Source organism: Electrona antarctica (genome assembly GCF_951216825.1).
Source record: "Electrona antarctica genome assembly, chromosome: 24".
In the NCBI taxonomy this organism is placed as follows: Eukaryota; Metazoa; Chordata; class Actinopteri; order Myctophiformes; family Myctophidae; genus Electrona; species Electrona antarctica.
In genome coordinates, this window is record NC_136803.1 from 18852855 (window position 1) to 18879324 (window position 26470).

The following is a 26470-nucleotide window of genomic DNA, read 5'->3' on the forward strand; positions in this document are numbered from 1 at the left end:
AGTATTCTTCACATCCACTTTTTTTTCTTCTTTACATATCAGACCCATGTGTTTGCCTTATACATGTAAGCCTCTGTTTCATCAGAGAGCGTGGAATTTAGGATTTTCTCCATGGATACGTAGCTAGTGGTATATATATAGCGGCGGAAACAATCAGCTTATATTGGAAATAATCCCCAACAGAAGGTGGGATCCATTGATATAATGGTGAAATCAGTGATTGATGACGCAAAACGAACGAACGTCCTCTCAGAGTTGCGATGTAGATCTTATTATTACTTTCCGGGAAGGAAACTCATGACAATTTCAGCTTCGACCAGCTGGGCCACGACGACAATAATAACAACAGTGAAAGTACATTTTCGAGCTCTGCTTCTACAAACAGCAGCAGCATATAATTATAATAACTATTAGTTCCTTATTCTTGATTTAAACACCCACTTTGCTTTGTTATTATTGATACGGAGAAAATCCAACTTCCTCCACTTAAAATGAACTACGTATGTTGCCATAATAACTTCCTCTAAAGGTTGTGTGGTTGGTCCAATATGGACTAATCATTTGTTTGTATTTCTCCTCGTTTTTCTTTTTCATTATTTCCACAGCTACTACTAGTATTGCAATCTCTTGAGAACAAAAGCAGGAAGTAAGCTCAAAGTCATATCCTCTTTTGTCCCTTAATTTATAGGCTTTAGAAAGTGTGTTTATACTTAAATCCCCTGAGGAGTGGACTAGTGGAATATTTGTCTCTGCATTTCAGAGATACTTTTACACCACTACAATAGCCGTGCTTGCACTTCTCTTTTTTCCCTATATACTCCAAACCTCTTTGCCAGAAGTCGACAGTCTACAAGTAGCTAATGTTCCCCTCAGAATATAGGGTTCAAGTGGTTAGTGTAAAAAAAAAAATCACACCCGTGTGAACTGAGTGGTGCAAGGTCTTATATAGCCTGATCAGCTGTGGTCTGACGTAATGTCACTGACCATAGTAACCATGCTCATTTGTTTGGGTCCCACGTACAGGTACACACATACATAGACACAAACAGACAAAGCTGGTTATTGGAGTGGTTTGCACCACTCAAAAATAACTGTTCAAGTTTTTAGTGTCACCCAAAGATTTGGCGGACCCCCATGTTGTAACTCTGAGGACCCCCTATGAGTCCTGGCGGTCACCCCCCCCCCCCCCCCTCTTTTAGACTGAAGTTGATTTGCATTGCCTCCTGCTGGAAGTTGCCATGGCTTGTACAAGATATTTAGAGGTTACAACTTACATGCCTTGCATGGCAGCCATTTTACCATGATAGATACCAAAAACAAAGCAAAGCAAAGCAAAGCTAATATATTTACCCAGGGTAACTGGACTAAGCATATTAGTCTACAGACCCCCATTTAATGGCATTTCTATCTCTGAGACCCACATTTATATTGTAAAATCAATGTTAATTTAACACTGTAACAGGTCAATTTGGTTCCATTTGTACACTCAGAGTTATAGACCCATAAGGGTCCATTTGGTTCCAAACTATCATTTAGCTGGGGACCCTCTGGAACTCCCTCAAGGACCCCTGCATGGGGGTCCCCGGACCCCACTTTGGGAACCACTGCTGTAAAGCACTATAGGCACTGCCATTCGCCAGAAATAATAGGCTCTAAATACTGTATGGCATGCATCTGAAAATATGTTGCTCCAAGAACCCCTCAGAAGCAAAGATTTGAGTTAAAAGAATTCGCTCTGAAAGAATATATATTCAAAGATGTGCGCCACATTCTCACGATCTTTCAAAAATAGCAGATCTACAAGCTCGTAGCGCGGCACCGAGTGTTATGCTTTAGCTATTTTTCTAAAGCATAACAGTGCTTAAAACACCAAAAGGGGTTCCCGCCTAGAATGGGTTAATTAGCAATTAGCATAATTTCTTGCCAATAATGTGACAGGCCTTATAGTTCCTTCTGAGAAAAAAAGAAATAAAATGCACTTCCTTAGTTGCTACCTAGCAAGGATATAAAAGTAGTGATGACTCCACCTGCCTTGCCTCAGAGCGTGTCGGCCAGCACGCTCTCTCCTATAACTTCCTCCTCATTATCTGCTGTAGCCTACTAGAACATACACACACACACACCCTCATACACACACACACACACACGGTCAGACCAGACGCACCTTCAAACAAACGCAGTCACCATGGGCTTTGCTGCAAACGAGGGACTGTCCATCTTTGTCATTGTGAGTATAATTATACCATAGGATGCATTTGTATAGCTGCTGGGGAAAATTCCATGTTTTAGCTTTCGGATTTAACTTTGATTCTTTCAGCTACTCAATATATATCTTTTGTGTCTGTACTCGTGTCGTGATTTAAATTGGACATGGTTTTGTGCAAAGTAGCCTAAGTAATCACTGAATGAGATAACAAAACTTTGGGGGTAAAAAATATTGGAAGTTGTATTTGAATTGACGACGTCCGTTAATAGACCGTTAACATTCATTGTGTTGGGAGAACTTCATATTTTCTATGCAGACTGTATACAGTATCTATGTTTCACTGCATAACCTTCTACAGCAGGGCTTCTCAAAGTGGGTGGCCTGACGCAAGTCGATCCATGGGTGTGCCTCAGAATACTTTGATAATATTTGGAATTCATCAATGTCACTTCAGCCTAACCACGTAGAGTCTACGTGGTTAGGCTGAAGTGACATTGAGGATCTACGTCGTAGACCCTCTATAGTATAGAGTCTATACTGTATATACTTATTAAACCTGAGTTATACTGTACTTGGTTTTCCTTTTCAGCCTACTGTAGTGTACAGTACACCAAGTACACCAAGTACAAATAATGTTCTCTCCAGTTTTCCTCGTGACATACTGTATCTTTGAGGAAAAAGGAAAAAAAATGACAATGACAAAAGATGCTATAAAGTAACAATGTACAGTTGGAGGCCATCGATATTGTCCTTTTCTTTTTGCTGAGGTTTGCATGATCTGCACAAAAGGACAGTTAACCCATTTTGGGCGGGAACCCCTTTTGGTGTTTTAAACTGTTATATTTTAGCTATTGAAAAATAGCAGATCTACAAGCTCATAGCGCGCCACCGAGTGGCGCGCTATGAGCTTGTAGGTCTGCTATTTTTGAAAAATCATGAAAATATGTATTTCAGAAAACTGGAGGATTTAGAAGGATTTTTTAAAATTTTGAGGTCAGGCCTAAATGGGTCAAATGATAAGGGACAATATCGGTGGCACCCAACTGTAATTCAGGGGTGCCCTGCATGGCTGAAAGACTTATTTACAGGAGTTCCATACGGAGACAGAAATGTTTGAGAACCACTGCCCTACTAGTCTTGAGGAGCCGGCGTTTTATACTGCTCTCCAAACTGATTTGTAATGTGTGTCGTTACAGTTCGTATGGATGGCGATCAACACATACCTGTTTGTCCAATTCTACCTCAACTTTCTGACACCGAGATGGTTCTACTCCAGGGTACTTCTGGGGGTAAGTCTGTCTTTTCTGGGTCCGTCTTCTACATGCCTCGGTATAGATACTGTAGGCAGTGGATAATATCCTTCAGTAGGGCTCTCTTATGGGGGTAACAGCCAGGTGGAAAGTAACTACAGAACGTACATTTGCTCAAGTTTACTCATGTTTAACTAAACCTCATCTCCTGGCCCTGAGCGGCATACTGGCTGGGGAGATTAAAGATAGGGAAGTAGGTCTGTCGTAGGGGATGTCATTTCGCTATTTGAGGTTAACATCTGTTTTCATGACTGACTGGGGGAATGCCAGTGGCCCTCGCAGTCGCAGGTGACCGGGTCTGAGCAGAAGTGAAATGGAATTGGAGGCAGTTTTACTTTCTGCAAAGGTATACATTTACTTAGGTACTGTACTTAAGTACACTTTTGAGGTATTTTTTACTTTACTTGAGTATTTCCAATTTCCAATACTTTTACTTCTACTCCACTACATCTCAGAGGCAAATATTGAGGGGGTTTCCAGTAGGCCGGAGGGTCCCCAGCTAAAATAATGGTTAGTTAGGCGGAACCAAATAGACCATATGCACACGGCGGCCATCTTGCCATTAAGTTAATGTCAGGGTGGTAACTAGGTGAAATTTGCCATCGACAGCCCATACATCCAGAAATACAGAAAAGTCCTATCCGAGTGTATTAAACGACGTCAAACTCGCCAACATTGCAATTATCCACTATCTATCTGCAAAGTGTTTGTTTCATAAGAAGCCACCGTAGACATGTTATGAGCTATACTTTCTGTCAATACATTCTGTGCAAGGGGATAATCTTTCAAAGTGTTCGAGTTTGGAAGTGCTCGTTGGATATCACTCAACGGCCCTGTGTGAAGTAACCACCCGTTTTGAAATTGCACATAATGCAGGAGGAAGCTTTACTGAAAGCGAGCGACTCGGTTCCACAGATAAATATTCACAAGCGTCATGTAGATTGGCTATTTTCAAAAGTGTTGCCTCTTTCTTTTGACAATTTGGCCAATGTTTAACCATGTTCTACAAGCTCGTAGCGCGGCACCGAGTGTTATACTTTAGCTATTTTTCAATAGCTAAAGCATAACATAGTGCTTAAAACACCAAAAGGGGTTTGTTGCAAGGAGTTGCATTGGTGCGGTTGACCAAGTTAAAACTGTTTTGTTGCAAGGAGTTGCATTGGTGCGGTTGACCAAGTTAAAACTGTTTTGTTGCAAGGAGTTGCGACTATAGTTTGGGCAAGCTGGGTACATGTGTTCAGTGTTAGTCTTTTCCAGTGGTGTAACTGTAAAGTAGCATTACTTAATTTTAAGTACAATTTAGAGATTAGAAAACTTGAAATATGGGACTTTCTGCATAATGAGTACTTTTACTTTTGGTATTTAACTTAACTTTTGGTATCCCACCCGTGTGCAGTGAGGGGCGCTCTTATCATCAGACATACATCATCATACAATGTCATCTCATTCTGGCCAATAACAATTTGCGTGTTCTGTTCAGCCAATAAAATCATTGCCACTGATCATTTCTGTCTGTAAATCAAATGCCGCCATATCACGTAACACTCTCTCTCTCTCTGTCTCTTCCCTCCCCTGTTTCCAGCAAGCGTTGCCGTGGGCCCGAGCCCCCGCCGCCGTCCTTAACTTCAACTGCATGCTGATCCTGTTGCCCGTGTGCCGGAACCTCCTCTCCGTAATTCGCGGCACCATCCAGGTAACCTCCTCTACCTAAATGCAGGGAAGTCTGTGCGATTATGTGCCCCGATTTGAAACAATACAAATAATAATTACCTCTGCATAATCTGCGCCAATTGGCTGATTATGCGGTAAATTATGCGAATCACATGAATTGCAATTTTCTGGAGGGTCTATTTAATGGAGAACTCACCACATCCCTGTCCTGCCTGTTTCTCCCATTGTGTGTTCAGTGTTTCGGCCGTACAGTCACTCGACAACTCGACAAGAACCTGGCGTTTCACAAACTGGTGGCCTACATGATCGCCCTGCAGACAGGTGAGATTTCATTTCACCATGCGTGATTAAGTAGCCTTGCCGAGCCATGAGGCCCATAGGGCAGGAGCCTATCTCCTATAAGTACACCCCCTGGACATGATGCTAGTATGTCGCAGGGACTTACCCCCAATCCAACCCTTGATGCTGAGTGCCAAGCAGGGAGGCACTGGGTCCCAGTCTTTGGTATGACCCGGCTGGGGGGTTTGAACCCCAGCCTCCCAGTCCCAGGGCAGACAGCCAGACACTAACCACAAGGCCACTGATCTGGTTGGGCGTGATTAAGGGCGTCTACTCTGCTAAATGCCTAAATTATAACCTGTCCCCCTGCTCCCCCCACCTTGTCGGGCAGCTGTCCATATCGTGGCCCACCTGTTCAACTTTGAGTACTTCATGGAGGCTCAGCTGGACAGAAGCAACACAAGCACGCTGCCCTTCGTCCTGTCACAAATCGGAGACTACCCCAACGAGACGTTCCTGAACGTCATCAGGACTAACGAGACCGTGAGTATTTCTATATTACAGTATTGATACTTTCTTAAAGTTGAGTCCTTTTTCCATCACTGCAAAATGGCAAATAAATGATGGACCTTGATATGAAAAGGGTTGAACGAACCCCTGATATAGAATAAGGAAATAATCAACAGTTGTTGTTTTGGGCCTAATAATAACTCGCGTCAGTTTTCTCTTTTTTAATTTATTTTTTCATGGTTAATAGTGAAAGTTGCAGGTATGGTGTGTGGGACATGAAGTGTGAGATTACCAAAATGACAGTAATGATTAATCATATTCCATCATATTCAAGGGCTTTTGAAGAGAAATGAGACAGACTCCAGTCACCTTAGGCTAGAGTACTGCAGAGGGCAGGTGTGTGCTTGTGTGCGTGCGTGTGAGACGGTCGTTAATGTCAAGGCAATTATGTTCATCCACTGTCAAATAGGTCTACATCTATATTCTAAGGTAGCATATGCCTGTATAGACATTATCCTGCTCATTACTGTGCACACATGTATTATAGATAGATTAAGATAAATCTTCGCTTCGTTTGAGCACAAAATGCATTTTGAGAACACACACAATCATTCTACAGTTGTGGCGCCCGGCCTAATCTAGTTGAATACCCCATGTACTCACGTCATTCTTCCTCCTCCATGGCGACGACGTGGTCCCTCCCTCTCCCATGCAGAACCCGACATTCGTGATGTTCACCACCATCGCGGGGGTGACGGGCGTGGCCATCACCCTGGCGCTCATCCTCATCATCACGTCGTCCATGGAGGTGATCCGCCGCTCCTACTTCGAGGTCTTCTGGTACACGCACCACCTCTTTGTCGTCTTCTTCATCGCACTGGTCTTCCACGGCTACGGGTAAGGGTGGTCCATCGCAAATCTTTGAATATATATTCTTTCAGAGTGAACGTTTTTAACTCAAATCTTTGCTTCTGGGGGGGTCCCTTGAACAACATATTTTCAGATGGTGGTCAGCCGCCAATTACATATCATTTTTGGGGTCCTTGACATGAAATCGTTTGAGAACCACTGACAGAAATATGAGGTTTTTCAGAAAATTGTCAGGATTTAGAAGGTATTTGTAGAATCGTCCAGATGTCAAATTTACCCCCCTCATGCACCCATCCTAATTTACAATTTAAGCATTTAGCAGACACTCTTAATCCAGAGCGATTTACAGTAAGCAAGAACAACACATTACCATGTGTTGTTTGTAATACATCAAATGCATAAAAAGAGTCATCAAGAATCATACGTAAGCTAGGAACCTAACATCTGTCTAACAGCAGAATATCTGTACAATGAAACTATGAGTATACACTATATAGAGTGCTATGTCTACATAAAATGCTAACTAAATTACATAAATTGGGCCTTTGCACACCCCTGTAAGGTTGTATTAGGGCAAGCAAGTGTTACGGCAACTGCGGGCCACAACGACCCTCTCCCCCCAAAGAAAATAATATCTTTGAACTGGGGGACCCACCCACCCTGACACGCACTTGGAATTGTAGGCATTTAATTTAGTTTGACACGGTTGCACAGATAAATATTGTGAAAATAGCCGAACTTGCAAGCTCACAAGCGGTGTGAGCTTGTCGAGCGGCTATTTTCGCAATCTTTGCCTCTTATTGATAAGTCATAAATTGCTACTTTAGAAATGTGCAGATACCCTGTATACACTTATACTGTATGTTGGTTTGTTCACAGTAGAGTGTGAAGACAATGTTGCACATGAAAGTCAATCATCTGGGGACCCCCCAAAATGATTAGGGGACCCCCGTCACTGCTGTAAGCATACCTGTAGAGATGGCCGAGCTGCCTAGGCTCCAAAAATGAACAAGTTCAGGATTACCGGTTTTGGTTTCTCTCAAAAATGAAGGCCTTTTAGACAAAGAAAAATAAATGTACAAAAACAAATGGAAAAAACTTAAAGCACAGCTAAAGGCAACAAACCATACAGTGACTGCACTAAAGGCTATCCCTTAACCAAGGGCCCTGGCAGCTCTGTCTCCCAGCTGTTAACGCTTTGCCTGCCCAAGCACTACTGATTGTCTGTCCCTTGCAGCCTCCCTTTATAGGGAGTGGATCCAACCACAAGTACAGATTCCAATTAGCCATCAATTAGCTTTTACAGACATTCCCCATACCACAGGAATATTCTAACTTTTAAATAAATGTTGTACAACATCATTGAATCACATTTTTAGGCGCCCATATAATCAAAAATACCCAGAACACGGTTAAACCCATCATAGACATACCCCCTCTCCTCTACAGTACTTGGCCCGTTCCAACCCTTCCTAACCAATTGGACTGGCCCTGCTCTGTTTTGGCACAGTCCAGGTTTAATTCAGAGGGGTGCCAGTACTGCAGAAGACAGACAGGTGACAAACAAATGCCTAAATTGTAAATTGTAAACAAACACTTCAGCTTGGGTCCAATAAACAGTGTTTAAATAAACGGAAAGTTTGAACCCCTGGAGTCTGTCATTTTTATAATTGAATGTAAAAGGTAAAAATCATGTACTACTACCAAACATCACTTCCCTCTTAGTGTATAGCGTACAGTACTGTATATACTGTAAATGTACCATTTACCATTTATAGCGCAGCACCAAGTGCCACGCTACGAGCTAGTAGATCTGCTATTTTTGAAAAATCGTGAAAATGTGTGCAAATCATTGAATATATATTCTTTCCCAGCAAACGTTTTTAACTCACATATTCAGCTTCTCAGCTTCTGGGGGAGTCCCTGGAACAACATGTTAAGTTGGGGGTCCGGCGGCCAAATACATATGACTTTTGGGGTCCTTGACATGAAAATGTTTGAGGACCACTGATATAGTTTTCAGAAAACTCATGTTTTCTGAAACCCCAATTTATATTTCAGTGGCTCTGCGTCAACCGAACCCATCGGCTTATTTCGGATTGCTCACACTTAGTGTGACGTTTGTGCCACTGAAACAATATAAGTTGCAACGAGCAAAACAGAACTCAAAACTGTACTTTACGGCATTTGATCCACGGTTGTGCTGGTGAGAGAAATGTTCTGCTGGGCCGTACATCTGAAAGGAGGAAGGAATAGGTGTTATGATGCTGCTGTTGTAGTGGAACACAACGTGTACTCGTTTGGAGGGCTTCGTGATGGGAACACAACAGAACAGATAGCTGTGAATGTCTTCAACACAGTGACTTTACGCTGGGTGAAGTTGACCCCAGTGATACCTGAGAGAGGAGAACGTCACCTTGAGGTTCCCGCCAGGCGCTGGAACCACACAGCTGTACTGATGGATGATATTGTTTACATCTGGGGAGGAGTTACGGATAGGGGGCGGTCTCGCTGCAACGTGCTTTATGGATTTGATGTCGACGCCCACAGATGGGTAAAGCTTGAGGTTTCTGGGACTGTTCCAAATGGGAGGAGTAACCACACAGCCTGTGTCTTGGGGAAGGACATGTATGTCTATGGAGGACGCTACTCCAGTCCAGTACCCACTAATGACATTTACAAGTTTACATCAGGTTGGAACTGGCAGACATGACTACCCACAACAAAGAAAATCTCCCTTGTGTGAAGTGAGGGGGCAAGGGAGTTGGTTTGGAACAAATTGAGAGGTTATTATAGTAGACACCTTTGCGAAACACATTTTCTGAAGAAAGTTTGTGGTAAGAATCTATTACCTACTGTACCTACCTACAGTATATAGGGCATGGGTTGCCTCGTGACAATACCTACTTCTATTAGCTATTCCAGTACATTTACTTAAGTACAATTACGAGGTATTTGTACTTTACTTCTACTCCAGATCGAAATATTGTACTTTTACTCCACTACAATTATTTGAAAACTTTAGTTTATCAGTTAGTTTGTAGATTTTGATTATTATTACAAAACATATACTGTACATTAACCACTTCAGCCCTATTTTACATTTCAGCCATTTGAAAATAATCGATCTACAAGCTCACAATGCATCGCGATGTGACGCATTGTGAGCTTGTAGATCTTATTTGCTATTTTCTTTTTGAGTGGTGTAAACCACTCCTACAACTGGCTTTTGTGTGCAGAAAAAAATGAGCATGGTTGCTATGTTCAAAATAATTTCTGACGTAATTAAATCACACCCGGGTGAACTGGATGACCGTAGCAACCGTGGTCATTTTCTCTGCGCAAAAACAGCCAGTTGTGAAATCACATCCGGGTGTGATTTCATTACGTCAGATCAGAGCTGATCAGGCTACATAATACCTTACCTTATTTCATTACGTCAGACATTACGTCAGACCACAGCTGATCATGCTATATAAAACCTTACACCACTCAGTTCACACGGGTGTGATTTTTTTTTAATAATTTATTTTGAGGATTTTCTCTTTTCTGACATAGACACAAGGACAACACGACAGACTTACATACAAGACAGTGTACATATAAGATACTAACAACAATATATATAAAAACAAAAACAATGAAAAAAGTTATTTCCAAGTGGTACGGGCTTGTGATAATGCATGTGTGCAAGTGCATGGGCTGTCCTTATGCAAAAAAGGTATGAATCATGAAACGGTCAGAATCAACTGCTCTCTTCGATATAGTCCAAAAAGGGGGTCCATACCTCTAAGAATACATCTGCCTTATTTTGCGTTTCATATTTAAGCCTCTCCAGGGGTAATAGTGACATTATTTGGGCCGTCCACATACAGTATTTTCTGAAGGTACAGTATGTCATCTGTCTTCCATAGAATTAAGATACATTTATTTGCCAAAAAAAATCGAAATAGATCAAATAGTTTGATGTGAGAGCAGAGCTATTTTCAAAAGACTTTTATACATTTGAAAACCTGAAACGTTTTCGTACTTTAAAGGGGCATTCCACTCATTTTCAACATTTTACTATGTCATTAATGTACCTTAGAGCTGTTGTGTGGAAATAATAAAAAGGTTCCCCCATTCTGTGTTTCCTAGAACTGTAAGTATGAAAAAAATCATTAACATGGTGAAACACATCTTGATGACATCATCAAGATGTGTTTCACCATGTTAATGATTTTTTTCCAGATCTCCAGTTTTAGGAAACACAGAATGGGGGAACTTTTTTATTATTTCCACACAACAGCTCTAAGGTACATTAATGACATAGTAAAATGTTGAAAATGAGTGGAATTCTCCTTTAAGTACATTTTGAAGCCAATGAATGCTTTTTACTCAAGTAGGCCTAGATTTTGAATTCCGGATATCTATACTTGTAACAGAGTATTTCTACAATGCAGTATCGCGATACTTTTACTTAAGTAAAGAACGTGAGTACTTTCTTCCAACCACTGCTCAACACAACGTCCTCCTCATGTGTTCCTGATGGCAGGAGGATCGTGCGAGGACAACCACAAACTGAGCTGGACATGGACATTCACCGCCCCGACAACTGCTCCGAGCGCTTCCTGGAGTGGGGGAAGAACGGAACCGACTGCCCCGTGCCCAGCTTCGCCGGGAATCCCCCAGGGGTGAGCTATATAATATAAGTATAGACAAGACAAGACGAGACGAGACAACTGCCTCGTGGCATTCAAGTACAGTATCTGGATGCTGTTGATCATTTGTAATTGTTGATTTGGTGGGCTATAGGTGAGAACGGGAACCCCTTTCAAAACGGGAACCCATTTTTGGGTAATTGTTGCAATGTACTGTATTTTAGCAAACTTTTTTTTCCTTTTTTCTTGAGAAGTTAGGTCAGTCAGGGCAGGTATACTCGAGAGGTTACACGCTGTCTGTGCTTATGTGGGACGTGGGTGCACACGGATGCGTATTACACCGGTGCTACATATGACCCATACGTCAGTATATATAAACTTTATTACAGGCTCGTGGCCCACAAGGTAAGACAGTACATCACATATACGAGAATAAAATTAAATAAAAATACAGTACATTTACCCAGCCCCACCGGTTACTACTCTAGGCGAGGCACTCATGCCAGTGTCCTCTGATGGTAGAAGTGTACCTTACGGCCTGGGTCTGTCATCTGTCCAATGAGTCCATTCAGTGAGCGATCCAGCCTGCTCATGAATTTGAATGTCAGGTTCCTCAACAGAGCCATGAATGTAGTGAGACCCAATGAACAGAAAAGCCCACTGGCTCTAGTGCTCCTGGGTTTATTTAACAGGATTCGAAGACAGTCATTATAGTCAGTCCCTGGACTGTTGGTATCTATGTGCCTGTTTGCTCCCGCAGCCACCCCAGCAACACCAGTGGGCTCTGCTATTAGTTATGTTCCCCAGTTATTATTGTATATATTATATAGTATATTATATATTATTGTATATAGTATATATTATTGTATATCTATCTCCCGACTCCGAGCAGGGAGAGAAATACAGCAGAGCCGAACCGTACGCCAGGATAAAATATCATATCCACACCTGTATTCTCATTCTATAATACATATTGGTTCAATCTATTTGTGAGTTATCTGACCGATTCAACCATTGCTTTTGTTTTTACCAAAAGTTTTACCACACTATGGCCCGCGGAAGTGGCGATGCAAGACAAAGGCTCAGTTATTCATGACTTGGCTAACGCGTTTCTGCAACAGCTTCCTCCGAGCTTTTTAATGGGTTTGCCGCCACTTAAACCTTAGTGCAACTATAGTCGTTCCTGAATCCTGTGGCTGAGCACCCTCCGCTCGTCAACACATCTAGAGGAAGTGCACCTGCCTATACTGTACCAACCAGTGTCTAATTTTTATAAATTATTATAAAATGAATAATAAGTCTACTTTATCGATCCTATCTATACAATCATATAATTGGGCAACAGTCTCACTCTCACTCCCGAAAAGGCACATAGCGACTTTTTGTCAGCGACCCCGGAAGGCGCATACGCCACCCGTGAAGGCATAACTGCCTTCCAGGGTTGCTCATATTTCTCCAGAAGGCAGATGTGCCGTGTTAGGAATTCCATTGATAATACATGGGACTTTGGTTCTAACAAAAAATTGTGTTTTTCTTGTCCAGACATGGAAGTGGGTGATCGGGCCTATGATCATCTATGTGACCGAGCGGTTGGTCCGTTTCTATCGCTCTGTTCAGAAGGTGGTTATCACTAAGGTATGTACTCCCATGTTCCACCTCCATTCTTACTGTATGTAAATGTTACAGCAGTGGTTCCCAAACGTTTTAGCCCGTGACCCAAAACTGAAATTTGATGTCTCCCAGGGACCCAAACTAGTGAAAATAGCAGCTCTACAAGCTCACAACGCGTCACAAGAGCGCTACACTTAACCGCTTAGTTAGGGCCCTAGGTAGGCTACTTCAGGGCTTCTCAAAGTGGGTGCCCAGCTGTGCCTCAGATAATATTTGGAATTTAGCAATGTCACCACGTCTTAGACCCTCTATACTTTTTTTTTTACTATTTTGAAAAACATTTTTGAATAGTTAAAATAGCCAATCTACAAGTTCACGTGTCGCTGTATATCAGCTAGTTGAACTATTCAAAACTTATTTTCAAAATAGTAAAAAAGGCAAAGTAGTTTAGGGATAAGGGGTTTAGCATGGACGAAAATAGAGCCCTTGGTGTAGGCTACTGTAGGCTGAAAAATAACGCAGCAAGTACAGTTTAACTAGGGTCCGTTTGGCTAAGTATAGAGGGTCTAAGACGTGGTGACGTTGCTAAATTCCAAATATTATCAAAGTATTCTGAGGCACAGCTGGACTTACGTCAAGGCACCCACTTTGAGAAGCCCTGAAATAGCCTACTATACCTATGGCCCTAACTAAGTGGTTAAGTGTAGTGCTTTCTGCTTTAAAAATTGGAATTGAAAATTCCAATCTTCACTCTTCTCCATTTCTCTGCTGTCTTTTTCTTTTCTCCTCTCCTCTCCTCTCTCCTCTCCTCTCCTCTCCTCTCCTCTCCTCTCCTCTCCTAGGTGGTGGTCCACCCGTCCAAGACCAAGGTCCTGGAGTTGCAGATGAAGAAGAAGGGCTTCCACTCGGAGGTGGGCCAGTACGTCTTCATCAAGTGTCCGTCCATCTCGCACCTGGAGTGGCACCCGTTCACGCTGTCCTCCTGCCCCGAGGACGAGAACTTCAGCATCCACATCCGCCTGGCGGGGGACTGGACGCAGGCTCTGTACGAGGCCTGTGGAGGCGACAAGAAAGACACCCTGGAGGCCTGGAAACTGCCCAGGTAATGCTACAAGAGTCAAGACTAGAAGCTCGGGCGGCTGTGGCACGCTCACGTCTAACACCACGCATCCGTGTTGTTTCTCTGTGAATATTGTGTGTCCAAGTGAGACACACACACACACACACACACACACACACACACACACACACACACACACACACACACACACACACACACACACACACACACACACACACACACACACACACACACACACACACACACACACACACACACACACACACACACACACACACACACACACACACACACACACACACACACAAAGGCAGACAGCAATGTATCTTTGGCCACTGACCGTGTTTTTTCCGTGCTCACCGCAATCGGTTCATCGAATCACGGAAAGGAGAAACTGCAAAAGCTGGCCCCGCTGTGATTGGCCAGTAGTCGCAGACCCACAAAGCTGGGTTGAAAACGCAGAGGTAAAGTCAGTGACATATCACGGCCACAAAGCACAGGCGTAAACGGCACTTCCGCATACTTCGCATATCTCACGGTTTATGACTTGGCCAACCCAACTACGCACAAAGTGTGTGCTCACAACTTGTCCAACTTCTCAATTTATATATAGAAGAAAAGGAAAAGAAAGGGGTGTGTCCTGTATGTTCAGGGTATCGCGATCGACGGCCCGTTCGGATTCGGAACAACTTATATATCTCTCTCTGTCTCTCTCCTGTACTGTATGTTCAGGGTACCCATAGCCATCAACGGCCCGTTCGGATTCGGAACAACTTATATATTTCTGTCTCTCTCCTCCTGTATGTTCAGGGTAGCCATCGACGGCCCGTTTGGGACAGCCAGTGAGGACGTGTTCCGCTACGAGGTGGTGATGCTGGTGGGGTCCGGCATCGGGATAACCCCCTTCGCCTCCATACTCAAGTCGCTGTGGTACAAACGCACCCAGACCAACCAGGAGGTCTTCACCAAGAAGGTGAGAGAGGCTATAGAAGGCCGATCAGTGGCCACACAGTTCTCTGGCACACTGCTATGCTCTCTATTGAGTGTAACCACACACACAACGCGTCAAGTAGCTTCAAGTCCCATCCACTCCACTCACATTCATTTTAAGGGGAAAACCGGAAACGCTTTGCCCATGCTACAAGTTGAAGCCGTGCACTATAGCGTGGAAATGCATCAACCAGCTGTTTAAAACCCTGGAAGAGACGCCTGGGGCTCATGTTTTCTTGACGCGAAAGTCTGCTTACACCCAATGGGACGCGAAAGTCTGCTTACACCCAATGGGACGTGAAAGTCCCATGGGGTGCTTACACCCAATGGGTGTATAGATCTACTTCTATTGGCAGTGTCATTTTATTAGATCTATTTCTATTGGCTGGGTCCTTTCATTAGATCTATTTCTATTGGCTGTGTCCGGAGACTGAGGCGTTCGAGTGGTTCGCCGACCTGCTGCAGTCGCTGGAGAACCAGATGGCGGAGAAGGGCGTGACCGACTTCCTAAACTACAACATCTACCTGACACGCTGGAAGGAGACCGAGGTACACACACACACACACACACACACACACACACACACACACACACACACACACACACACACACACACACACACACACACACACACACACACACACACACACACACACACACACACACACACACACACACACACACACACACACACACACACACACACACACACACACACACACACACAGTTAACACCGTTAGCAAAGCATTCACTCGATCAATAATGTGGCTGCGTGTACGTCTGTTCTTCCAGGCCGCACACTTCTGGGTCCACCACGAGGCCGAGAACGACCCCATCACGGGCCTCAAGCAGAAGACCCTCTACGGGAAGCCCAACTGGGACAACGAGTTCGGCTGCATCGCCATGAAGCACCCAGGGTGAGGCTCAACGCTGGCGCCGCCTCAATGTTACCCTCCATGTTCACAACGCGCCACGAGCTTGTAGATCAGCTATTCTCAGCAGGCAACCAAGTGTAAAATCAGGCATTACAAGTTAACGCCATCAAGGCCTGCATGGCAAATAATGGAAAATTAGTTGCGAAGCGACGAGTTTTGAGCCAGCAGATGTGCTTGCTATACTTTTGCTATTTTTTTTATTTGAATCCTGAAAAGTAACAGTTTTGGACGGGAGGTTTCCACCCAACAAGAGATGATACAGTATGTCTCTGTCCTTATGGGAAAATGTAGACAATTTAACAATTGAAATAAATAAATAAATCATAATAATGAAGGGAAAGTTCCACTATATATATATATATATACACACACATATATACAGTATGATAATGACAATATTTCTATTCATGTGTCCTCAGTACCAAAGTGGGCGTGTTCCTGTGTGGCGCGGCGGCGATAGGCAAGGCCCTGTCGAAGCAGTGCGTCAATCACAACGAAGGAGGTTCCTCGTTCATCTTCAACAAGGAGAACTTTTAAGAAACACCATAAGAACTGTCCCAGGATTCTGCTGCTGCTGCTGCTGCAGCAACCAACACCGACCCCAATCCTTCACCTCCTACCAATCAGTGGGGCAGCTCAGTGGTTTTTGAACTCCTGTGACGGGAAACAAGACAAGAAAGTACCGCGGGGGTTGCTATTCTAGCACATACATGGGCAACTGGGGGCCCGGGGGCCACATGCGGCCCCCACCTTCACTTAATGTGGCCCGCAGGTTAATATCCGAACATTGATATACAATATAATATTGGTTTCAGCTGTTACAATTCCACAACATGCAAACATGACCCGCTTTAATTACTTCAGTCTAAATTAGTAGCTCAATGCTCAACACAACTATAATTAAAGGCATTTGAAATTACATCAAAATGATAATTTTCAGGATTCCAATTCAAATATAGCAAAAATAGCAGATCTACAAGCTCAACGCGTCGCACTGCGATCTGCTATTTTTGCTATGACAGCAATGTGGCCCTCTGGAGTGAGTGTGGAAATAGTGGCCCTCTGGAGTGAGTGTGGAAATACAGTGGCCCTCTGGAGTGAGTGTGGAACTATAGTGGCCCTCTGGAGTGAGTGTGGAACTATAGTGGCCCTCTGGAGTGAGTGTGGAACTATAGTGGCCCTCTCCATCGTCAAAGTTGCCCACCCCATCTAGCACATCCGCCATGGAGAAAAAGCTAAACATGTTCTGGGTTTCACTCAGGACAACATAGCAAAATCTGTGTGAAAAGTGACCCCCTAAAAGAGTCCCTTCAGAGTCATGTACGAAGAAATCGTGCACATCGTGCGCATTTTGGAAATAACTCTTCCTACTTCCGGGCCTCTTCCGACTTCCTTCACAGGTGTTACCGATGATACTAATTAAGGCTCTGTTCCATTTAGTGTACAGTGGTTCTCAAACCTTTTGATTTCAAGGACCCCCATAACTCCTAGTGTACAAATGGAACCAAATTTGTACCATTTGTACAGTTGTACACTCTCAGAGTTACACAACCGTATATGGGGCCATTTGGAACCCACTCAAGGACACTTTGAGACCACCACTGGTGTAGCAGAGTGTTTCCAGTGAGCCAGCATGCACAATAGCAGCAACCCTGACCAACTTCAAGGACAACTTTAGTTTTTTTCAACCAAGGTTCATGTTTTAGGTTGTTGTTGAAATTAAAAGATGAGTGTTAATTTCTTTTCATTTGTTGCTTTCTTTCGTTTTAGGGATTTTAGCTGTTTTTGACAGGGGGGCGGGGGCATTCGAGCAAGGGGCTAAATATGTATTTTTTTACCAAATTTTATAGCGATTTATTTTTTTATTATTTACTATAGTCCTACTAGACCCCAAGAAATTACATCTGGCCACAAAAGATCACGAGATCTACTGAATGTGTCAAACTGACATATTGAGCCTATGACACAGTGTGGCTTCCCCCCAGTAGGCCTCCTTCACATTCTCCAGTATAGATCCTGTGATATTTTGTGGCCAGATGTAATTTCCTGAGGTCTAGTAGGACTATAGTAAATAATAAAAAAAGAAATCGCCATAATATTTTGTAAAAAAATACATATTTAGCCCCATGCTCGAATGCCCCCGCCCCCCTGTCAAAAACCACTAAAATCCCTAAAACGAAAGAAAGCAGCAAAAAAAAATAACACTCATCTTTTACTTTCTCTAATAGCAACCTAAAACCTGAACCTTGGTTGAAAAAAACTAAAGTTGTCCTTTAAAAATGGTTAAATTGATAGCACAGATGTGTTCTAAACGTCTACCAAGTCGTCATTTCACAAGGTCCCGCGTTTCCGGTTTCTTTCTCCATTCGATAAAGAAATAACCTTCAGTATTTACAACATAGTCCTCTTCTTCTCTTTTTGTTTCGTCACATTAGAAACTGTTGGTTTCAAAACGACTCTTCCTATATTTCACACGTTGCTGCCATGTCCTGGCTGTGCGTCTGTTATCAGATTCTAAAAATGTCTTCTACATCCTGACAGTTTTCTGAAAAAGCTATGTTTCCATGTCAGTCGTTCTTCGATTTTTGAAAAATAGCAGACCTACAAGCTCGTAGCGCGCCACTCGGTGGCGCGCTATGAGCTTGTAGATCTGCTATTTTTCAATAGCTAAAGCATAACATAATGCTAACACCAAAAGGGGTTCCCGCCCAAAATGGGTTAAAAGAAGCAGTTCACCCAAAAAGGGACATATTTTCTATCAATTTCATGGAATTCATGGAGATGTGTTAGTTGTTGTCGCCAGTGGTATATAAAGTAAGTAAGTTAATTTACTGACTATAATTTTGTCAAATTATTGGCCCAGGAATTTGACAAAAACATAAGAATCTCCATGAATGCAAGGCTTCATCATGTGTGTGTGTGTGTAACTGATAGCGAATAAGTCATATTTGTGGGTGAACTACTCCTAGTCATCTAGTCAAGAAAGAACTAGTCAAGCTGCTTCAAATGCAAAGTTTTTTTTAATCCTCCTTACTTGAAGCTTGTGAACTATATTTGCAAAGAATAAAGTTAAAAGTTATATATTAATAAAGTTTACAAATCAATGTAGTGGAGTAAAAGTACAATGTTATTTTTTCACTCCGAGAAGTGGAGTAGAAGTAAAAGTATTGGAAAATGGAATTACTCAAGTAAAGTACAAATACCTCAAAATGGTACAGTACTTAAGTAAATGTACTTTCCACCACTGTTGGCTAGCCAGAACTGGGGCAGAGAGAGCTACAATACTGCTGCGGTGCACCATCTACACACATGCATTTGATAATAGTACATTTTGCAATCCATGTGTTAAATTTAACTAAAAATGTAACCAAATGGACACATTTGCTTACATTTGTAATTTTGTACACTCTCAAGAGTTGCGAATGGATAAATGAACTGGGGGGGGGGGGGGGGGGGGTGTTATGGTGTAATATTAGTTCAAAACAAATGACTCTATAGATGGTTGTTTTCAACTCCAGTTTATTGCCTCTCATTCCTGTAACTACATAACTTTATAAAACCTAACTAGGCCATCCTTTCTTTCACCATTATGGCACGGTATACAGTATTAACCAAGCATCTTTATCAATATGACAGTGTATAATGTAATGGACACATGAAGAAATAGTAATACACTGAATAAGAGCAGTAAAACTGTATTGTTCACTGATGGGAGGCCGCGTGCTGTTAATTAATATACAGTAACTCAGGATATAACTGATACATACTGTAGTGTATGGCCTTTGATGCAAGCTTTTAACCCATTTAGACCCGAGGACGATTAAAAAAAAATCTTCTAAATCCTAACAGTTTTCTGAAAATCCTATGTTTCTGTCAGTGGTGTTCAACCTTTTTCATGTCAAGGACCCCCAGAATTATCTGTATTTGTTCCAAGGACCCCCCCAGAAGCAAAGATTTGAGTTCAAAACGTTCACTGTGAAATAAATATATATTCAAAGATTTGCACCACATTTGCACCACGATTTAAAAAAAAGAGCAGACCTACAAGCTCGAAGCACGGCACTCGGTGCAGCGCTATGAGCTTGTAGATCTGCTATTTTTCAATAGCTAAAGTATACCATAATCCTTAAAACACCAAAAGAGGTTCTCGTTCTGAATGTGTTAAAGCACAGCGCTAAAGCCCAAAAAACCACACCAGTTGCAACTCCTTGGGACAAAACCGTTTGAACCCATTCAGGACAGGAACCCCTTTTGGTGTTTTAAGCATTGTGTTGTACTTTATATATTGAAAAATAGCAGATCTAAAAGCTCATAGCGCGGCACTGAGTGCCGCGCTACGAGCTTGTAGATCTGCTATTTTTGAAAAATCGTGAAAATGTGGTTGCAAATCGTTGAATATATATTCTTTCAGAGTGAACGTTTTTTTACCTCAAATCTTTGCTTCTGCGGGGGTCCCTGGAACAACATATTTACAGATGAGGGTCCGCGGCCAAATACAGAAAATTCTGGGAGCTCCTTGACGTGAAAAAAGTTGAACACCGCTGACATAGAAACATAGGTTTCTAATATGCCACACCAATGCAACTCATTGAGTTGCAAGAAATTGCATTGGTGAGGTTTGGGCTTTAGAAAACATTTCCTTTGAATTGGCCGTTTCATCCTTTCAGTTAACGCAAAGCAAACTTTGGTTTGTCTCTTTACACATTCATGATTACATTACCAGAGAAAAGGAACGAAACAAACACAGCACCTCTCCTTGAACTCTAAGCCAAATTCCAATACCCGAAATCGCGGCCACTCGCTCACTCACCCTCGATCACTCCAGTGTTATGGTGAACATTGGTGACCTGCCGAAATGTGTGACCGTCTTGTGGACTTTGTGGAATACCGCTAGGTTGAACTCTGCTAATAAACAAACTGCAACGATTTACGTTCGGGCACTGACATTATGCGATTGTCTACACACACAATTGTCACATATTTCAGCAGGTCACCAATTTCACCGTAACACCACCATGCTGGAGTGACCGAGATTTGGGGTATTGGAATTTGGCTTCATTAGGGTAAGAAAGGACAGCCAGTCAACAAGATGTACGTACTGCAGATTGTGTGGCACTTGGGGGCCCCCTGCTGGCTGTGGGAACGCATTGCATTGTCTTTGAGTGGTTTGGTATGTATGTGCATGTGTGAGCGCCGAGTGTGTCGTGTCCCCTTCCTATGCTACTGCCACAGCGAAGACACTGACCACACAGTTCATAGTACGGTTCTCCCATCTTACTGTGCAGCTTCCTGGATGGAGAGACAACAAAAAGAAAGAATATATAGTAATACAAGTGCATGCAACAGCTTGACAGAGGTGAATTGAAGTTTCTCCACTTTAAAAAAAAACCCAGGTACGCACACATTGAACTCTAAAATATTCCCTGTTACTTTCGACAACTCTTTCTTACGACCCATGCGGGTGGTGGAAGCCGATCCGAGTTCTCCTTTTATAAACTAATGAAGGCATTTAACCACAATCTTGACTCAGTGCGAGTGTGTCTGAAGTTAGCCTGCCCCCAGCCTGTGTGATTTCTGGTCTAGGTCAGGGGTTCTCAGCGTTTTTGGCTGCATGGTGACCCCCGGAAATGCATTGGCCATGTTTTTTTGAGCCAAATGCTTCTCCTTCCAGTAAAGTATAACCTACTTTTTTTTTTAATTCTTTATTTACCCAGGGAAGTAGCTGAGCACAGTTGCTCATTTTCAGCAACGCCCTGCACATAGAAGCACACACACACACACACACACACACACACACACACACACACACACACACACACACACACACACACACACACACACACACACACACACACACACACACACACACACACACACACACACACACACACACACACACACACACACACACACACACACACACACACAACCTTAGCCCTTTTTTTAGGACTCGAACTTCGGCAGGACTTTTCGAGCGAACATCCGGACCATTTGTTTCTAATTAATTTAAAAAAATAACCTTTGAGATATCCGTCTCGATCAGAGCGCAGCGCGTCTCCCCTGCTCTTTATCAATCTCTCTCGTCTCTCCCAACACACACACACACACACACACACACACACACCGTCAAGTGGCTCCGCGAAAACAGCTGATCTGCAAGCTCACATGAGCTTGCTGGCAGGCAGCTAAAACAGCGTATATTGCTCGTTATTTGTCCCACCTGTGTATTCTCAGAAGCGCATTGAAGTGCTTAACAATGATCAGAGTTCCCTGCTTTTTGTGATGTGATGCTAGTCACACACACACAGGAGCTGACCAGTACAACCACAGTCTTATACTGTTGGCCACTAAGCAGCTCCAGGGGGAGCAGTTGGGGGTTCAGTGCCTTGCTCAAGGGCACTTCAGCGGTGTTGGGCGAGTGATGACAATCACTTCCCCACCGAAATTTTTCCTGCCCGTTCAGGGAATCGAACCGGCAACCTTTCGGCAACAAGGGCACTCCTCTAACCCTTAGGCCACCGCTGCCCCTTAATTTGACTTCGTACACACCAGTGCGTTTACTTCTACTTTACAACCGTGAGCACCCCGCTATCTTACCCCTATCGTCGAACATCTTTCTCAGTCTGATATCGCCGTTATCTTAGGTTTAAGTGTAAAATAAATACGTGAATAGATGAAAGAAAGGGGACTAAAAGGGAGTGTATTCTTACCGTCTGTGGTGGTGTCCCAGTAGCACGAGTTGGCCGCATGGAGTCCTGCCCCACTCTTCTGCATCACAGCGCACGTCACTGCACAGAGGTACAGGTCCATTAGCCTGGGTTATAGCCTGTGTTGATTTCGTCGACTAAAACTAAGACGAAAAACGTTCGTCGACAACCTTTTTTCAATGACGAAAACTAAATGGAAACTAAATTAAAACTAAGCTACGACGACTAAAACTAAATCTCACGCATGCACACACACACAGAACATACCAATGTACTTGTAGGCCTTGGCCTGTTTGACCAGCTGGGTGAGGGACATCTCCACAATACTGGCCGTCCATTTGTTGACCAGGTTAACGTTGTAGTCTATCGTACCTATGACGTTGTCGACGCACTGCAACGCGCACATGCACACACGCACGCACACGTACACACACACACAGACAGTTAGGACAAATAAGGACAGTGCAGTATTTACAGTCATGTGGTAGTCACTGGTTGTTGCAAGCACCTAAGGCAAATTGGTCAAAGCGTCAAAAAAAACTGAGCCTCACTTTGTGTTTGGCAATGACTGACTGATAGTATTTATTTATAGCTGTGTTGGAACAGAGGAGATACGCTCACAACATTACAGAACAGTGGTTTTCAACCAGTGGTCCTTGAGGCGGTTCTAGGTGGTCCCGAGCTAAATTGAGAGTTGGTAACCAAATGGACCCTTATATTAGAGTTAAATTATTGTTAAACATCTTCATTACTTAATTTACAAGAAGGCTACAAAATTAGAGAATGTGGAAGAATTGTTATTTTGATCAACGTTTGTCAACAGCATGGAATTGTGGACAAAATCTCATCCAACGACAACAAAATATTCTTTCGTTTTGGGTCCGAGAGGCTAAATCTCATCAAATGGTGGTCTCTGGATCAAATGCCGAATATATATAATGGGCCTTGATATTAAAAAGGTTGAAAACCACTGTTACAGAACATAAAAAGAGTTGAAAAGACTCCTCTCAGTAAGGCGTCTGTAAAATGCTCTCCTTCCAGAATATATATTTATTCAATTAATGGGCCAGCATTATCTGACATCAGATGTGATATGATGAAACACATCGCAGCGCGACGTGTTGTGAGCTTGTAGATCTGCTATTTTCAGCAAGTGTAAAAACAACGTCATTATGACGGCATCAAGGCCCACCAAAATAAATTTTAGTCGACTAAATCAACTGTAGATTTAGTCGACTAAAATCTTAGGATATTTAGTCGACTAAAACTAGACTAACACTAAAACATTCCAGGTGACTAAAACGTGACTAAAACTAAATGAAAACTATTCAAGAGACTATGACTAAAACTAAAATCAAATCTTGCTGCCAAAAACAACACTCAGAACACTGATGTAAATAAATACCTCTTTAACGGTGTTACTGGCGTCATCGGCATTGAATGAGCCCTGCAATTCGAAAGAAAAAATGCATATGTATCATACGTATTATCGTATTATCATGAGATAATGATAATAACAATAAATCATAGAGTTTGCCCAAGTCATATCATTTGTAAGGTTTTCAAGAAAGAAATAAAAAATCCCTATATATATATGTGTATATAGCCTCATATAGCCTCAGCCTCATATGTGACTTAGTTCCCAAACTTTTTCGTGTCAAGGACCCATTAGGCAATCATGAGAAAGATAAGTCCTTATTATACCGTCTCTAGTTTTGTTGTTGTTATTTGTTTTCTGTATGCTTGCTTTCTTTTATCTGGTCTTGTACAGCACTTGGTTGACCACTGGTATTTCTCAATGTGCTCTATAAATATATAGTTTGATTTGATATTAATCTGCCTGTATTTTATATCTCCTAATACCTACCTGTATAGTGTATACTCTCCTATACTGCATGATTGAGTCAGGATTCATCCTGCCTTATTTTCCCCTGTTCTCAGCCCAACATAACTAATATAAATTCTGCCCATTATAGTACAGGAGTAGGACAATAGGGCAATAAAAGGCCCACAGTGAAGCAGCAGTAATATGAGAGCAGAGTTTAGGCAGAAATAAATAAATAAAAATAACCTTTAACTCAAATACATAGCTATGATGATGATAGTCTTGATCAAAAGGGGCGGCTATGGGCCACATTAGCTCTGGCCCATATTCTAATGCGCATTAGAGCCATTGACCAGAGCCACATAATAAGTCAAGACAAATAAATCAACAATCATTCATCCCAGTGCCCACCATTCAAGGCTAGCTGACCACATTACTACCATATAGTCCATATTGAGAACATGCAACTTTATCAAACCTCATCGCTGGGGTGATATTCTTCCATTCTTGCTCTCTGTCCGCCGGTGGGTGGGTTCAAACCAAAACAAGTAGGATATTAATGTAAAACTAGCTTGTTGTTGTAATGTTGTTGCTTACGAAAAATATGATGATGCATACGACTTCCTCCTTGCTGCTGAAGACAGAGGTTGAAAAAAAAGAGGAGAAAAACATTCATGAACTGGACTGATACTGCCCCCTATCGACGTCATGTCAAGGACACCCAAATTTACACTAATTAGCCCATTTGAAAACACATGCCACGAACCCCCTCCTCAACTCGTTTAATTTCAAGGACCCCCCAGTTTGACATGCATTAGTCTATACGGACCCCCATTTAATGGCATTTCTATCTCTGGGACCCCAATGTAATTTGTAAAATCAATGTTAATTTAAGTGTACAAATGGAAGCAAATGGACCCGTTATAGGGGTCGTCCATTTGTACACTCTCAGGGTCCATTTGGTTCCATTTGTACACTGTGAGTTACAGACCCATAAGGGTCCATTATATTTGCAAATGGTTATCAATGGACATTGATAACGGGTCCCCATGCAGCTTAAATGATAGCTTGGAACCACCCAGCTATGGTTCCAAGCTATCATTTAAGCTGCATGGGGACCCCCTGGAACTCCCTCAAGGACCACTGGGGGCCCCGGACCCCACTTTGGGAACCCCTGCACTGCAGTAGGGTGAAATGGTGAAAAATAACACTGATTTGGGGGTTTTACCCAATATATACTCTAAGGTTTTACCCTTGGAAAATAAATCTAATCTGATGGACTCGTTTCATTTTAGCGGCATCTCTGTTATACATTCTCTCAGAGCCGAGTTCTTTAGTTCAGAACACTACCTCTCTTATGTCAGTAGGAGGCGTCCTCTAGCCATTTATATTTAATGGCCCCAACTCAAACATGCTGTAGAGCTGGAGATGGGGAGAGCGAACAATTGTAGGCCTACTAGTGCTGTAACCTTTTAACAAAACGTACTAATTACCTTTAATAGAGAAAATACATTTTCAGGTGGGTTGCCAATGTGTCAGCCAATCAGTTTCAAATGTTCCAGTAACAAACCATTTGACTTTTGTCTGCTAATTTCTTTGTCATATCACTTCCGTCTTGTATGAGTATATCTCCTGATTCGATATGATTGGTATCCCGACCTAAACAATGCATTTTCTGTTTAATAGAGCCGAAGAGACAGGGAAATCGACCAGGGTTTCTGAACAAACACTGATAACGATTGCATGAATGAGAATATAGATTTAACATTAATTTTAACAAAACATCAACCCAGTTTATTAAAATAACAGTAAAGTTCTCAAATACACAAACCT

General features: G+C 42.6%; 2 protein-coding genes across 2 annotated transcripts; one reads left to right on the forward strand and one right to left on the reverse strand.

The window, feature by feature from the left end:
• The first annotated feature begins 2146 nt into the window (after positions 1–2146).
• cybb (cytochrome b-245, beta polypeptide (chronic granulomatous disease)) lies at positions 2147–17693 on the forward strand. The gene is made up of 13 exons (XM_079495566.1): positions 2147–2227; positions 3403–3495; positions 5099–5209; positions 5424–5508; positions 5858–6009; positions 6692–6873; positions 11381–11519; positions 13029–13121; positions 13940–14199; positions 14989–15151; positions 15571–15717; positions 15963–16087; positions 16525–17693. Exons 1-13 carry the CDS (start codon positions 2186–2188, stop codon positions 16640–16642), a joined length of 1710 nt encoding a protein of 569 aa, XP_079351692.1. The 5' UTR covers positions 2147–2185; the 3' UTR covers positions 16643–17693.
• A 1914-nt stretch (positions 17694–19607) lies between these two features.
• LOC306917251 (dynein light chain Tctex-type 3-like) lies at positions 19608–25287 on the reverse strand. The gene is made up of 5 exons (XM_079495394.1): positions 25116–25287; positions 24218–24259; positions 23080–23203; positions 22816–22893; positions 19608–21394 (listed from the first exon to the last, which is right to left on the reverse strand). The coding sequence occupies exons 1-5, from the start codon at positions 25140–25142 to the stop codon at positions 21321–21323; spliced, it is 345 nt and encodes a 114-aa protein (XP_079351520.1). The 5' UTR covers positions 25143–25287; the 3' UTR covers positions 19608–21320.
• Positions 25288–26470: the final 1183 nt, after the last annotated feature.